Source organism: Brassica oleracea, chromosome C3 (genome assembly GCF_000695525.1).
Source record: "Brassica oleracea var. oleracea cultivar TO1000 chromosome C3, BOL, whole genome shotgun sequence".
Classification (NCBI taxonomy): Eukaryota; Viridiplantae; Streptophyta; class Magnoliopsida; order Brassicales; family Brassicaceae; genus Brassica; species Brassica oleracea.
The window spans coordinates 6,581,835-6,597,644 of NC_027750.1; the positions used below are offsets into that span (position 1 = coordinate 6,581,835).

A 15,810-nucleotide genomic window follows, 5' to 3' on the forward strand; every position below is an offset into this window, starting at 1 on the left:
AGGGGGGGGGGGTTGAAACCAAGTTTCAATTGTTGAATACTCCACAATGGGGTTGTTGAAATTTTGTAGCTTATCTAGGTGGCTTCGAGGGTGTTGTAAAGTTTCAACATGTTGATAAAATTTTATGTGACCCCGCTTAGCGATGTGGCACAAATTGAATGTGTAGAAATATTGTGCAGTTTTTTTTATCCACACCCAATAATTCGAACTCATTTATTATATAATTTTTTTAAAAAAATTATATCAAAATTCATTATTTCTTATGATCTACATATATAGAGACTAATCTCATTTCATCTGGAAACATAAGAAAAAACATCATTTTCACTATAATCAACTATTATGTTTCTTTCTTTTATCAATCTTTGATTCTAGCTTGATCTCATCTCTAATTCTATAGGCATCCTCTCGTTCCTTTATTAGAGATCTACCAACTAATCAGTTTTCATAAATAATCAAAATTCAGTTTCATGATCTATACTTTTAGTTTAAATTTATTTCTGATCATAACTCATTTCAGATTCAGTTGTAAACCCCCACAGATAAAATGAATGTCATATTGAATATTTAAAATTAGTTTTTAATACCAATTTAGACTTGTATCGAGTTTATATAATACCGGACTAGACCAACGTTCAACCTTTAACCGAAAACATAGTCAATTTAGATTGATGATAGAATCTAAAGGAAATTAACCAGGAGAAAAAGAAAATCAACGAACTATTGAGCTAGTTTTGAATTGAGTTTGATTATTAAATGCAAAATTTTGAACTTTAGCTTCACAATTACTTTTACTTCCTAAACTATTTTTCTTTTTGTCTAACAATCTCTTTTAGATATATTAATCTCCGAAGAACTTTTCATAGTTTTTAAGTTTTCACCATTATACTTGTTCAAGGTTTTAACTATTTTACAAAATTTCTACAAGTTACACAAACCTTTAATCTAAACTTGAAACCTAAACTAAAATATCATGTGGAACTTACTCAACTTTTTCACTTTATTTTGGATTCTCAATGATTTCTAATGAAGATAATTATCTTAACTTATCATTTCATGTATTTTTTTATTTTCAAATTCTTTTGTATTGTAATATTGAATGGAAGATAATTCAAGTGTGTCACTTTCTAAATCTTAAAATTATGATATATTTTGGTTAATATTTTCCCATGTTCTAAAACTCAGATGAGAAGATCACAAACTTGCTGGTAGAGACCTATGGCGAATAGAACCAGTAAATAGAACCAAATCGGAAATATCCAAAAAGTTACAGCCTCTATGGATATAGCTTAGTTTGAAGACAAGGACATAACAATCTTTTGAAATTCATTTGTTAAAACTAACAAATACTCAAGTTCCAAAGTGTTAGATATAATAAACGGACAACTAGACCAAGCTGAACTTATTGTTATTTTACACATATATAAATAATATAGATATTAAAGTCTCAAAAACAGAAAGAAATTTCCAAATGCTCTTCGAATTTCTGATAAATCGTTAGGTCCAACATTGCTGCACTGATAGCACCTAACAAATTTCCGCATATATAGATATTTTTATTGAATATATATATATGCACCAAATATTATATTCCTAAGTATAAGATTAATTATAATATTATTTTTAATAAAAATATTAAACTTAGTTGAAACGGGTTAGGACTATGATCTAAAAGCTTTGTGGTTCGATTGCCGGTCTGGTTTAAAACATTGTATAATACCCCCAATCTAAAATACTATGTTATGTTGATGCATTCAAATATTCTTACAACTTGGACCGGATCGAGTATAGATTAATATTTTTTATAGCTTAGATCGAGTATAGATATGAATTTCAGATACTTTTACATCTTGAATAGGCACGTCAGATTTCAGGTTTTTTTTTTTGCCATGTCTAACTAATGGGGGTTTTTATTTTTTGAAGGGGTGGTATCCATAATACGACATGGTTTACTACACCACTCTCAACCTTTTTGGGCCTACAAATAAGTTTTGAAAAGCCCAATTGAAGAACAACTTTTACTTTTGTTTTCTATTTGAAATGATAGCTTTTGGCGGTGAAATGGGAAAATGAAGCCGCGGAGTCTCCTCTCACAATCGCCGACGACGAGCCTGAAGCTAACCACCGGCTGCGAAACCCTCGACGAATGTCTCCGCGGCGGATTTCCGTGCGACTCTCTCACAGAAATCGTAGCGGAGAGCGGCTGCGGGAAAACACAGCTCTGCCTTCAGCTCTCGCTCTGCGCCCAGCTTCCGATTTCAAACGGCGGACTCGACGGCTCAGCTCTCTATCTCCACTCCGAGTTTCCCTTCCCGTTTCGCCGTCTCCATCAGCTCTCTCGATCGTTTCATCTATCGAACCCTAGCATCTACGCGGATCACAACGATAATCCTTGCGATCATGTCTTCGTGCAAAACGTCCACAATGTAGACCACCTGTTCGACGTAATGGCTAAGATAGAATATTTTGTTAAAAATTCGAAAACGAGGCTTCCTTTGAAGCTGATTGTGCTTGATTCCGTCGCGGCGTTGTTCAGATCGGAGTTTGATAACACGCCGTCTGATCTCAGGAAGAGAGCTTCTTGTTTTTTCAAGATATCTGGGAAGTTGAAGCAGCTGGCGAATAAGTTTGGTTTGGCTGTGGTGATTACGAATCAGGTCACTGATTTTGTTGAGTCTTCTGATGGGTTGAGTGGGTTGAGGATTGGGAATTTGAGGTGTTTGTATTCGTCTGGGAGACGAGTTGTTCCTGCTTTGGGTTTGGCTTGGGCTAACTGTGTGAACTCTAGAGTTTTCATCTCACGAAGTGGTGATACTATCTGTCAAGAGGGAAGGGATGATGATGAGAGGAGCGGTTCGAGTTATGTGTCTAGAAGAGCTCGGAGACGGCTTGATATTGTTTTTTCACCTCATTTGCCTGCTTCTTCTTGCGACTTTGTGATCACACGAGAGGGTATTTGTGGAGTTAGGTGATCCATGGTGCTATGCAAGGTAGTTTTAGGTGACTTTTGAGTGATGTTTATGTAGATTTTTTCTGAGGGAGATGGGTTGCAACTTGCAGCAAGTCAGGTTCTTTCATATTTCTCCTCTTGTGTACATGTGATATTTAAGAATCTCATTTTTTGCTTTTCTTTAGTTTATAATCATTCTATAAACTTTATTCCTCAAGGCTCAAGCTATTGCTTTCTGTAAGAATCCTATACAGTTGATGATATTGATAATGATTTGCAATGGAAGTTTACTGCATGCTTCTCATTTTGTTCTCTGATTCTGTAGGGGTAATGCATGCCTTGAGGAGTGCCACTAATAATATACTTTGTTGTCTTCTCTTGGCATATTGGCAACTCAAATGTCCTAAACAAACTTTTTTCAGTCGGCTCTGGTTGTCTGGCCAACGTTTTAGCACTACTGCACTAGTGTTGTGCCTCTTTAGTATTTTTCTGGTTTTGGTTTTCTTTGTTTCTGTCTACGTTCTGCTGGTTTTTTTTCTTCTTTTGCCTGAGCCTTGTGATTGCTATTAGCTTTGTGGTTGATTTGGTGAGGTTTAGTCGCATATCTTTGACCTCTTCAAATTTATGTGGTGGAAGGACCAGATACGGTGTTGTCTTCTTCCCCGCGTTTGTCTCGTGGTTTCTTGTCCTGTGGCGAACTGTTGGTCTAGATGCATGAACGTGGTTGTGCCTTGGTTTGATTCTCTATCTTGGTTATGTAGAAAAATGCGGTTTCATTTCATGTCTTGTAGGTTGATTCTGTATTTGAGATTCGTTGTAGCAATATAATAAATGTTTTTCGGTCCTTCCTTTCATCATTAGATTATCTCTTATACAATGATACTCATTTTGTCAATGTGTTCATTCTACATTAGCACAGCACAAGTCAAAAACATCACCAATTTGGGCCTAACATAAGCCCATTATACCCAATTTAAACTGCGTGGGCCCAAGTTTCTCCTTGCTTAAAGATGAGTACTACACTGAATCACAGTCACTACCATCAGCAAATGAGAGCTCATAATTAAAAAAAAAAAAAATCATTACGATTATTACTGAAATAAAAAGCAAAGAGAGAGAGAGAGAGGTTTTAAACTTTTAATTAAACCTTTTTTCTGCAATTCACCAGAAACATTCCGTTTCAGATAATTTGATTTTTGAATTTCCTTTTGCTCTCTCTCTCTCTGCTCGATTAGATCTGTTCCTGTGATTCATCGTCGCCTCACGCCGTTGCTTTCATTCGAAAATGCCGCCGACTGATGCTGAGTTCGATCCCAAAGTAAGATTACTCTCTCTCTCTCTCTCTTCTCTCTATATCCCTCTCGAAATTTGAACCTCTCGTGATTCATTTCGTTTCTTGCTTGCCTCACAGGTGTTGCCTCAGTCCGCGACGGGGTTAGTTCTCTTCTCCCTCCCTCCTTAGGGTTTTATATATTCTCCGAATAGTTAGGGGTTTATGACTTTGTGTGTGTTCTGGGATTTGAGAAGGGATTACACATTCGCGAACGTTGACAATCTGGAGCATTGTGCAAAGTACTTGAACCAGACGATGGTTACATTTGGATTCCCGGCCTCGCTCGATCTCTTCTCCAACGATCCGGTGTGTGTTTAATTGTTTGATTCGTCTATTAATCCTGCAGTCTTTGTTGTGGTGACGGTTTATTGTTGATTAGGTTTCTATCTCGAGGACCTGTAATTGCATGTACTCGTTGCTTCAGCAGCGACAGCGTGACTTGGAGTTTAGAGAATCTGCTAATGAGCTGAGGCAGAGGTGAAACTCTTTTCTCCTTTGTGTTCACTGAACCCTTACACTGAACAGTTGGTATGGAGCTTGGCTGTGTTTCAGCTATGATTATATTTGACCTGCATAAAAATAATCTGGGATCTTTGATTATCGATTGTATGTAGTTTGTTGGCTAATTGTTGTTGCATTTGTTTACTTCATTGGCTAATTGATGTTTTGAAGGGTTTCCTTAGTGGTTTATTTTGGGTACTGTTATTTGTATATATAGACAACAATCGGATATAGCTAGACTTGAAGCTAAAGTTGAGAGGCTCGATGCGCAGCTCCAACACAAGGACAGGGAAATTGCAACGATTACTAGGACTGTGAGTCTTTGTCAAGTTTCAGCTGATTTGGATTTTTTTTTTTTTTTTGTTGTTGCTTAAGACTCTTGATTGATTGTGGATTCTCGTTGGGCAGGAAGCGAAAAACACAGCGGCTTTGAAGTCGCAGATTGAAAAGCTACAGCAGGAGAGAGATGAGTTCCAAAGGATGGTGATTGGTAACCAGGTCTGATTAGTTCTTGATGCTGCTTATATTAACTACTTCATCTTGGTGAAACTTTACTGATGGATTGTCTTGCATTTGTTATTCCAATCTCTGAATAGCAAGTCAAAGCTCAACAGATCCATGAAATGAAGAAAAAGGAAAAGGATTACATTAAATTACAGGTTCTGTATCGTTTCTTGTGAACGTGACTTCCGTTTATCATGTTTGATCTGCATTATAAAAGATTTTTTTTGTTTCTCTCGCAGGAACGGTTGAATCAAGTATTGATGGAGAAAAAGAAAGAATCAAAGTCAGGAATGGAGATCATGAATTTGCTACAGGTCCTTTCCTAGCATCCTTATTGTTTTGCCGATCCTTGATGATGCACGTTGGACTCTCCACTTGACTTATTATCTGATGTACGTATATAGAAAGAAGGGAGGCAGCGTGGGACCTGGAATGGCAAGAAGACTGACACTGACTTCTACAAAAAGATAGTACGAGTCTAACTTCAACAGTTCATTGACATTAAGCAGAGTTTCAACGGCATTTCTTTAATAAATTACAACCCTGCAGGTGGATGCATATGAAGCAAAGAACCAAGAGTTAATGGCTGAGAACTCAAACTTAAGAGCACTGCTTCGATCCATGCAGGTAAGCTCTATCTTCGCACTTGGCTTAACGTCTGTATGTTAACATGTTTATTCTGAAGCAAAGTTTTTTCTTTGGTTTCATTGCAGACAGATATGCGTGATTTCTTAAACGCTCCAAACGGGTCAGCTAATCCTTCATTGGCTGGCAATGAGAAACGTGAGGCTGATCCTTCACAATCTCCGCTGGGTGGAAAGACGGTATGATTGAAACCTTTATTACGTTAGATCATTGATTAGCCAATATATAACTAGTCACTACACAGGATGTCTTTGATCTACCTTTCCGTATGGCTAGAGGTCAAATAGAAGAAAGTTTGCGCACTAAGATGGCTTCCATAAAGGTTTTTTTATCACGGGCATTTCCATTTACGCAATATCAATCTTTGTCAGTGCCTAACTAACTTCTTTCTTCTTATTTCCCTTGGTGGGACAAAATAAAGGAACGCATGGTTCAGTTACAAGATGCACCTAAAGGAGCTTCTGTCACTTCCGAAGCAACAGAGAGAGAGCTTGAACTTGAAGCTCAGCTAGTCGAGGCAAGAAGCATAATCCAAGAACAGGTCCTCTTTCCTTACTTGCCCACTTAGACATTTTTGTCCAGCATCTATTTCCTTCTACAATTATGTTCTTTTTATCCTTGCAGGAGTCCATAATGTGTAAACACCTCCCAAAATCAGAGCAGCGAAAGGTATTCTATCTTCGAAACTAGCACATAGCTTTGGATTGAACAAAGATGATAGTGCGAATCAAATTAACAATTGACAAACTTGTTGCAGGGAATCCATGGTTCCATTGACAGCTGAGGTATCTCGTCTTCATATCTCTGTTGTACTCTTATTAAACTGTTTTGGTGTATCATCTTTTACTTATATAATGTATCTCTCTAGCTACAGCGAGTATGAGGATGTTGGAACTCGAAAACCATGGATCCAAGTGAAGTTAGTTTGCATTAAGAGACTGTCAGAAAATGTAGTAGTCGTGGTAGTATTGTATTTGACCATCACCAAACCTCTCTCCTTGGATTATCTTAGTTATGTATATTCAGCTTTTAGTTGTGTCACTATCAAAGATGCTTACTCCTTTTGGAGAATCAAAATCTTTTTTTTTTTTTTTGTGAGTTATTAACAAAATTGCTAGCAATTATGCTGATATGTCATTTTAGTAGACTATTTCACATCATTAAATTAAAAAGCCATCATTTATTAGACTAACTACAAAACATGCTATTTGTCTTACCTATTGTATATGCTATTGACTATGTTTATGATGTAATCATGATACTTATGAGTAAAAAAATGCTATCTTTTATTACCTGCCAGTGGTATGTCCGCGCGGAATATTGTTTTATTGTTGTTAATTATTATTTTCGGATGATATAGCTAGCTAATTATGTAATCGTCTTTATTTGTTAAAAACATTATTTGGTATTTTTATTATGTTATGTAGTAATAGGTTATATGCTAACATATTATTTGTTTTTTTTTTTTTTAATAGTGTGTTGGTGTAGGTATAATAGTACTTTATTAGTGGTAGAGTGAGTTTGTGATGTAATGCATATTGAATTTCAATAATTTTACATTTAGTCATTTGTTGAATCTAAGGCTAATAGTTTCAGGGTAAAAAATAATATTTTTTCTAATTATTTGAATTGTTTTGTGTTCTCTCCCTATATTTTTACATTGAGCCGTCACCATCTATGCATTTCGTTTACCTTTCCGTTATGTTGTGATTCTCGCCATCACCGAAAAAGACTCATATATGTGCTCTTGTTTTTCCTCACCTTTTTCTCTTCTTTTTCCTTAGATTTCGGCTCATGTTAGGAACTGCATCTCCTTGGGTTGGGCCAGAGTTTAGTCGTCTTTGAAGTTGTTTTCCTCGTCATTGGCTTACCATCGATAGTCCCTTCTCGTCTTAGTTTTCAAGATATGGTTTTTGGTGATCTGACTTCTATAACTCGAGGACGGCTCCGCGATTGAATGATTTCGTTTTGTCTACCCTTCCATCTATGTTCCCTCATCTCGTTGCAACTTTCATGGCTGCTTGCGTCTCTGTGACTCTCCCTTTCGCCATGTTTGCCACTCCATATTTGGATTGTGTTCTCCTCCGAATATGCTCTGTAGATTTGGAAGATTGTTTCTGGTCTCAAGTCTGGGCTTTGGTTTCTCGGGGGTTGGCTTCCGTTCTCTCTCACTCAGGTTGTTCTCTTCTTCCCTTGCTTCCCTTAGTATAAGTGTGTGGTATTAGTCTCTTGGAGCTTTGGTCCCTTCTATCCAGAGTTTTGTGGTTTTTCACTTGCATAGACGTCTTGTTTGTGCTTGTTTAGTTTGTGAGGTGATTCTTACTTCTTAGATGGTGGTTGTCCTTATCGTTCGTTATGTATGTCTCTTCCTGCTTCGTGGTGATTTTAGCCTTCTGTTGATTATTTTTCCTCTAACCCGCTTTCTTGGTTCTTTGCATTGGTCTTTGATCACGTTCCTTTGTGTTCGAGCGATTGCTTTGTCTCAAGATTATCTTTCTACATTTTTCTGACTTTTGATTGTTCTGGCCAAGACACTCAATGATAAAGTGAGGTAAGTTAATTTTCGTTCTTGATCGCCTTTGAGCTCTGGACCTTTATTGAGTTAGTGTTACTTTGGTATTTTTTTTCTCTATGATTATGGAGGTTTTATGTTTAGATTATGTGTTTTGCTTTCATTTGGTTAATATTAAAATAAATATATAGTTGTAAATGAAATAATAGAAAATAGTAAAAAATAATAAAATAGCGAAAGTTTATGTTATTTTTAGCAGTGAATAAATTAAATATTAAAATACATTTATGTTTTTTTACTTATTTCTTTATTCGCTTTATAATTTTTTGAACAATAAAATAGATTATCAAGGTTCAAATGATGATAGTTGGTGTGAAAAGGATTAGATAGTGCATAATTAGAAAATAATAAACCAAATTGCAATAGTCTAAAAGAAGAATGATCTAAAACGTAAAAAGACAAAAAAAGAGGACACATGTCAACAAATCTCCCTTCCACATGTATGAAAAAAATATACTTTATATATATAGATTTTAAGTCAAAGAATAAGTCACGATATATTAATATCATTGGTCATATTTTTTAACATTACCATTGGACTTTTTTTATGACTAACGAGTAATATTTGTATACGAAGTTTTAATATGCATACCATAGATTTGATTTTGTAGCTGATTTTAAAAGTGTTTTTTTTTTCATGAGAAACTATTATCAAAAAATGAGACATGCAAAAAAAACAGTGGTGAACCAAGCTTGATCATTATGAATGTCAACAGAAATATTCGAACAAGTTTAAACCACTGAAACGTAACCATATATATGTTGTTAACGTAATCAAAGTTTTAATTCTACATGGTTTGTGATCAGCTCTATTTCCATCACGAAGGCGTGGCTCGGAATGCATCCCTTGAACCAACATTTTCAGTCCCAGGAACTAAATGATATTATTAAATTATAAACTAAATATCACTTATATGGTTAAGTTTTTAAAAATACGTATATAACATATGGAGTGTACGACCATAGTTTCCAAGAAGTAATAACGTAATATTATCGATGTAACATCGAAAATATTGCTAAATTTGGTAAGTAATAATTGATTTTATATAGTTTCAAAAAAAAAAAAAAAAATTGATTTTATAGTCTTATATGGCAACTCAATATACGCATAACCACTAATTGATTTAGTCTACTTTATATGATAAAATCAGATTTTATTTCCGTTTTTAGTTTGGCGAGTTTCAATAACTATACTGTGGATGCACGAACCAATCATATGCCGATGGCCCATGAAGTAAAGCCTAAAACATTTGATATTTGTTAAGTCTCTATGATACATGTACGATTATAAAAGGGAAATACCCTATCGTAGCACTAAAAAAATTTATGTCACAAATATAGATTCTATGAATCAAAATAACCAAAATATTTCATTAAATAGGTAAATATACATTTATACTCCTAGACTTAACTAAAGTTTAGAGTTAAAGGATTAAAATTTGGGATTGAGATTTAAAATTTTATAAAATAGAAAATAAATATTAAAAATTTAGAAATTTTAAAATAAAAATTTTAAAAATAGTTTCAAAAAGTATTTTCGAATTACAAAAAGAAAATTGAAAAAAAAAATAAGAAAAAAAATTCAAAAAAAAATTCAAAAAAAAAATTAAAAAAAGTTCGAATTTGAAAACATATAATCGAAAAGTATAAAAAAATTTATATTTTTTTTATATTTTTATATTTTTTATTTTTTATATATCCAGGGTATTAGTGTACTTTTACCTATTAAATGAAACATTTTGATCATTTTCCTCTTTGTAGTCTATTTTTGTGACTAAAACTTGAAAATTATTTATTTATGAGAATTGCCCACTATAAAATGCCTTTAATATTTTTTTTAATCAATTTTTGATCAAAATAGCAGTGAATATATTTTCTGGTTTTATGCATGTTTAATTAAACTTCTATTAACTGAAAAATCAACAAAATTAAAACATTTAAACAAAATTACAACGATGTAACATAAATATTTTCTAAGTACATCTATGTACCAAAACATAAACTTTCTGTTTTGGAAGAGAAAAGAGGTGGTTCCACTGAGACCACAATTCGATACCTTCCCATGGATCTGCTGGTATATTTGGAAGGCGAGGAACAACAAACTCTTTAATGGAAAAGTCGTATCTCCGATTGACACTCTCCAACATGCGTCCCTTGAAGCAGAATGTTGGAGGAAGGCTACTGAAAAAGAGGAAGCAAATGAGGATCATGACGATTCTCCTACTACAGAGTTTGAGACAGTGCCCCCTTGGATACCTCGAATCCCTACCTGTCAAATTGATGCATCATGGATCAATAATGGCAAGGTCATTGGCTTAGGGTGGAGTCTTAAGGATCAAATGGGTTTAGAATACTTCGGATTACGGGCGTGTAACAGGAGCTTCTCAGCTTTGCATGCTGAGATGAAAGGGTTACTTTGGGAAACCTCGTGTATGAGAGACAGAAAGATCACTTCGGTAAGGTTCGAGACGGACTGCTCGGACTTAGTGGACATGAGTACAAACCCGATGGACTGGCCAGCATTCGCGACAGAGATCGAGGAGTTCCAGAGGTTACATAATGATTTCGAGAATGTGAGACTGTCTCATATTCCTCGGAGTCGGAATGGCCGGACAGATGCGTTAACAAAAAATGCAAGGACCAGAAGCTATATTTTCTCCCATATAGATCAGACCTGGACAGATGAAGATGCTCTTCGGACAATCGGCTCGTCTGTCCTCCACTTGATCTAGCATTGATGGGTAGACGACGAAAAAAAAAAAAAAATTCTAAGTAGTTCGCTTTGCGCCGGGCGCAGATCACTATCTAGTGATTATTATTATGTATGATCGACTCTACTATTTGTTTTAAACCAAGCATAAGCTCACTAGAAAGCTATATCTTACTAGCCTACCAACTTCATACTGCAGTTGTAAAAAATACAGTTAAAATTTCGTATTTATAACTTATCTTAAAGTTGAAATAAGCCGTTTATTTACAAATTCGAAATTATTTGTTTATATATAACTTTTGATTAAATATATTAACGACGTTAACCTAAATTACAGTGAGATCTCATAAACAAAAAAATCATTTCAGAAATAAGAATACAAATGACATTATACTTTTATCAATATACTTAATATTGTTAATTATTTATGTATATATATTTGACTTAATAATATCTCAATGTGATTTTCTCGCTTTCTTCCTTGTAATGTTTTTAAACCCAATTCGGACGTGAAACCAAATTACACTTTGTATCACTGGATCGACCGTAGTTGGATAGTGGATCAATAGATTAATAAATTGTAATATATATATAAACATAATATTATTAACTATTAAAAAATATAAGATGATATCAAGTTTTATGTACATAATCAAATATATATTTTAAAGTTTGTTTTAATTTCAATTTTCATTCATCATCAAATAAATTATTTGATTACATATTGGTTCACCGGATATACCGGTTTGACTGTACGTCTGGATTGAGTTTTAAAACATTGATTTTAACTGTAAACGTTCTATTCCAAATCACTAGTTTGTGTATTCTAGCATAATTACCTAATCGAATATTTCTTACTATATTATCTTTTACCAAAACTTTATCCGCTCTAGAACTAGTCGAAGAAATCGAATGCACTATGCTAATAAGATAACACCATCTCATGGCAAGTAGTACCTTTCTTGGTTTTCGGACCGACCTTTATGGACAAATTTATATGTTTCTAACTTTTGACATCTATTAAAGTGTTACTATCATTATTTGTACTATATATAGCTAAATAGTAAGCTATATTTGTAGAGTGACCGACGTTGTGGATACATTTTAAAAACTGAGGCAATAAATTATGTAAGTTAATCAATACTTATATAACATTTTAACAAAATAAAATTCAAATGGTTTGCAATGGGACTGCTAACCAAATAGGCTGCTAAACTGCTAATGACATAAACCCAAGTATTTACTAATTAAGTGTCAATGTTATTTCGATCTCAAGTTTGTTCTACACGTAGTCAATTCTTTTGGTTCATGTATCATTATTGGAATATTCTGTAATATCTTGGGATATATTAATAAAAAGTTATGTATATATAAGCCCAGCACTGGTTGCCAGTCACTTCAAAGTATTTGTGTATGTATAATATCTTCGAGACCACGTGAAGTTATCAGATATTTACAACTTTTTTTGTCTTTATATTTAAAGAATAAAACCAAACTTTAAAGAACTTAAAAGAAAAAAAGCTTTCATCAGAGAAGAAGATGATTCATCAGAGGGTTCTGTAATAGAAACATCTAGAAAAAGAGGGATATATTTTCTTTTCCACAAACTACACACACAAGATAACCTAGAAAGAAAGAAAGACGGAAGAAAACAAAAAGAACGAAGAACACAAAGAAGAAGAAAAATGCAAGCTGCTTCGGTAATAAGCTTTTCTTTGTTCGATGTTGTTGTTGGAAGTTTTTCATTCGGTGAACAAAGAACCAATCCTCATTTTATTTTATTTTATTTTATTTTTATACACTTATTTTTTAATATTCTAAAATTCTCAATGTTTTATTCTTGTATGGCTCTTTTATAGAGCTTGAAGACCGAGTACTCCTGGATTCTATGTCTATACGTTCATTTTATACATGTTCTTTAAGAGAATGAGAGCTTCATGGTTTTGCCTTTTGGCTGTTTAAATATTTTAATTTTGGAAAAAAATAATTTGAAAAATAAAAATCTGAGCTTTATCGATCTCTTTTGTTCTTCCGGATCATGGGTACTAATACATTTTTGATCCCTTGTTTTTTTCATAGAACTTTGTTGTGATGGGTTCTTAACTTTACATTATTTAATTCTTTGTCCGAAAACTGATCTGCAGCTCTCAAAGATCTGGCGTTTTGATAGTAATGTGGGCCCAGAAGAAGACATGGATCCTTCTTCATTTCAACGTACGAGTTCTTCTTCATGTCGACGTGAACGTCTTTTGTCTTCTCACTGTTCTAGTTTCATGCGTCTATTTCGTGAAGCTTTTAAGAGCATGTTTCCTACAGGTCTCTTAGGTCAGGTCCGTATCTTATATTTAGCTAATAGACCCTAAGACACCTGCAATAAACATGCTCTTAGGTCGCTAACACGACGTAGTTTTCATTGACAAAACTGTTTCATATATGAACATCAACGCTTTATTTCTCGCATTGGATTCGTCGTTCGTCGTCATTGTTGAAATTTTTGGTTCATGGGTTGTTGAGACTTATCGTTTTCGTTGACAAAGCTTAAAACTTTTGTTCTTACCACACTTGTTCTAGGGTTAAAGTATTGTGCTTTTGCTTTTGCCTTTGCAGGTGTCGTGTGCACCGAGTTTCCTAAAAAGAAGGGTTTGAGTGTAAGCGAGAGAAGAGAACTGATCCACGCATTGTCCAAGCAGCCAGAAGAAGCTTCGGAGCTTTTAAACTCGTGGAGCCGGGACGAGATAATGAAGATCATATGCGCGGAGATGGGTAAAGAGAGAAAGTACACTGGCCTAGCCAAACCAAAACTCATTGAAAACCTACTCAATCTCGTCTCTCGTCCTCTCGGTGAAACCTCGTGTCCTAACCGTAAAAGCTCGAGGAAGAAACAGAAGACGACTACTAGTTACATCATCTGCTGCGAGAATTTAGCTTGTAGAGCAGCGCTCGGAAGTGAAGATACCTTTTGTAGAAGATGTTCTTGCTGTGTTTGTCAGAACTTTGATGAGAATAAAGATCCGAGTCTATGGATTGCTTGTGAGGGTTGTGGTTTGTCTTGTCATTTGGAGTGTGCTTTGAAGGAAGATGGGTATGGGATTGGGTATAATGATGGTAGTTTTCACTGCGTGTTTTGCGGCAAAGATAGTGATCTTCTCGGGTAAGATTCTTTTGGTATAGATTTGTTGGGAGAAGGTAATGTAATAATGATGTGTGTGGACTTACAGATGCTGGAGGAAGCAAGTGAAGGTTGCGAAAGAGACTGGGCGTGTGGATGTACTTTGTTACCGTGTTTCTCTAGGACAGAAGCTGTTGCGAGGTACAAGGAGGTATCAGAATCTGTTGGAACTCATGGATGAGGCGGTGCAGAAGCTGGAGGGTGATATGGGTCCGTTAGTGAGTTGGGATATGAAGATGGCTCGGGAGATTGTCAATAGACTTGCTTCGGGATCACAAGTTCAGAAGCTGTGTTCTCTGGCAATGGAAGCTCTTGACAACATGGTCTCACCATTATCAGGATCTGTTTCAGGACAAGGTTAGTTCTCTGTTCACTCATTACTTATGTTTTGAAGTCAGAAGATGTTGACTTTGGCTCTCGTTAGGTGACATATTGAGTGTGAGAGTAGAAGAGATCCAAGCAAGATCAGTCACTGTGAGATTAGACTCCGAGGAGCCGTCTTCTTCTTCGCAAAACCGGATCACGGGTGTGAAGGATGATGGAGATGAAGCAGGGAACAGGCAACGCCTATTGACAAACTCTAGCAGTGGTCTTTGTAGTAATCCATCTTTGCCTGAAGATGAATCCAACAATGTCAGTAAAAGCTGCTGCAAAGAAAATAGCGACAATAACAACGCTGAACACTGTAGTGCAGGAGAAGTAGAATCTGAGATTGAAGAGGAGAGGGTCTTAAAAAGGAAAGTCAACGAGATAGAGGGAGGAGACTTGCTTGTAATAACACCCTGCAAGAGAGACACATTTGACGGCAAGCAAGGAGGGAATAAAAGATCCAAATCAAGAACATCAACCAAGAAACCTGAGACCAATGTAGCAGAAAATGGAGTGGGAGGAGATAAAGACTTGGGTCATATAGTGAAGACCATTAGATGTCTGGAGCAAGAAGGGCATATAGACAAGAGTTTCAGGGAAAGGTTCTTGACATGGTATAGCTTAAGAGCTACTCATAGAGAAGTTAAAGTAGTGAAGGTTTTTGTAGAGACTTTCAAGGATGATCTGTCTTCTCTGGGACAACAGCTTGTGGATACATTCTCAGAATGTGTACAGAGCAAGAGATCATCAACAACTGGTGGTGTACCTGCTGGAATCTGCCTAAAGCTCTGGCATTAAATCCTTACAAATCCGTCTTTTTTTTCCCTATCAAACTTGCTTAATATTCTATCTAAACCATAACGATATTTTGGAATGAAAATATGAAATTCTCTAACACACCTTTGCTTTTAATTTATAGTGCAAAACTCAAAACGAAATAGCCCAATTTCAACTAAGTTCTACTCTACAAGTTAAGAGCATGGAGATCACACACATAAAATTAACAATTCGTGTGAGATGTTTGAAATACCTTTGGATTTGACCTGACAAAGGGCTA

At 35.3% G+C, this 15,810-nt stretch overlaps 3 protein-coding genes across 6 annotated transcripts; all 3 read left to right on the forward strand.

Annotated features, from left to right (window-relative positions):
* The first annotated feature begins 2,062 nt into the window (after positions 1 to 2,062).
* Positions 2,063 to 3,297, forward strand: LOC106333385 (DNA repair protein XRCC3 homolog). The gene is made up of 2 exons (XM_013771838.1): positions 2,063 to 3,068; positions 3,276 to 3,297. Exon 1 carries the CDS (start codon positions 2,070 to 2,072, stop codon positions 2,970 to 2,972), a length of 903 nt encoding a protein of 300 aa, XP_013627292.1. The 5' UTR covers positions 2,063 to 2,069; the 3' UTR covers positions 2,973 to 3,068; positions 3,276 to 3,297.
* Positions 3,298 to 4,030: 733 nt separating this feature from the next.
* LOC106331417 (afadin- and alpha-actinin-binding protein) lies at positions 4,031 to 7,022 on the forward strand. 3 transcript variants are annotated; one of them, XM_013769767.1, is made up of 16 exons: positions 4,031 to 4,268; positions 4,362 to 4,384; positions 4,478 to 4,589; positions 4,663 to 4,760; positions 5,002 to 5,098; positions 5,193 to 5,282; positions 5,381 to 5,443; positions 5,528 to 5,602; positions 5,693 to 5,758; positions 5,838 to 5,915; positions 6,002 to 6,112; positions 6,178 to 6,255; positions 6,355 to 6,474; positions 6,558 to 6,602; positions 6,691 to 6,718; positions 6,808 to 7,022. In XM_013769767.1, the coding sequence occupies exons 1-15, from the start codon at positions 4,236 to 4,238 to the stop codon at positions 6,715 to 6,717; spliced, it is 1,116 nt and encodes a 371-aa protein (XP_013625221.1). In that variant the 5' UTR covers positions 4,031 to 4,235; the 3' UTR covers position 6,718; positions 6,808 to 7,022. The 3 variants fall into 3 exon arrangements, with proteins under 3 accessions (XP_013625221.1, XP_013625220.1, XP_013625219.1); XM_013769766.1 differs by having other exon boundaries at positions 4,036 to 4,268; positions 4,475 to 4,589; positions 6,802 to 7,022; XM_013769765.1 differs by having other exon boundaries at positions 4,036 to 4,268; positions 4,475 to 4,589.
* A 5,738-nt stretch (positions 7,023 to 12,760) lies between these two features.
* On the forward strand, positions 12,761 to 15,701 carry LOC106335173 (protein VERNALIZATION INSENSITIVE 3-like). Of its 2 annotated transcripts, none has more exons than XM_013773618.1 (5): positions 12,761 to 12,915; positions 13,360 to 13,429; positions 13,823 to 14,366; positions 14,434 to 14,741; positions 14,809 to 15,701. In XM_013773618.1, the coding sequence occupies exons 1-5, from the start codon at positions 12,901 to 12,903 to the stop codon at positions 15,549 to 15,551; spliced, it is 1,680 nt and encodes a 559-aa protein (XP_013629072.1). In that variant the 5' UTR covers positions 12,761 to 12,900; the 3' UTR covers positions 15,552 to 15,701. The 2 variants fall into 2 exon arrangements, with proteins under 2 accessions (XP_013629072.1, XP_013629071.1); XM_013773617.1 differs by lacking the exon at positions 12,761 to 12,915 and adding an exon at positions 13,080 to 13,257.
* Positions 15,702 to 15,810: the final 109 nt, after the last annotated feature.

What these genes read in the sequence shown, in the direction of transcription:
- LOC106333385 (XM_013771838.1), top strand. Translation starts at nt 2,070, where the DNA reads ATGAAGCCGCGGAGTCTCCTCTCACAATCGCCGACGACGAGCCTGAAG.
- LOC106331417 (XM_013769766.1), top strand. Translation starts at nt 4,236, where the DNA reads ATGCCGCCGACTGATGCTGAGTTCGATCCCAAA. An exon ending in CTGACTTCTACAAAAAGATA is followed by an intron (nt 5,759 to 5,837) that starts GTACGAGTCTAA and finishes ACAACCCTGCAG; the next exon opens with GTGGATGCATATGAAGCAAA. An exon ending in CAAAATCAGAGCAGCGAAAG is followed by an intron (nt 6,603 to 6,690) that starts GTATTCTATCTT and finishes AACTTGTTGCAG; the next exon opens with GGAATCCATGGTTCCATTGA.
- LOC106335173 (XM_013773617.1), top strand. Translation starts at nt 13,153, where the DNA reads ATGGTTTTGCCTTTTGGCTGTTTAAATATTTTAATTTTGGAAAAAAAT. An exon ending in TTTGTTCTTCCGGATCATGG is followed by an intron (nt 13,258 to 13,359) that starts GTACTAATACAT and finishes ACTGATCTGCAG; the next exon opens with CTCTCAAAGATCTGGCGTTT. An exon ending in GGATCCTTCTTCATTTCAAC is followed by an intron (nt 13,430 to 13,822) that starts GTACGAGTTCTT and finishes TTGCCTTTGCAG; the next exon opens with GTGTCGTGTGCACCGAGTTT.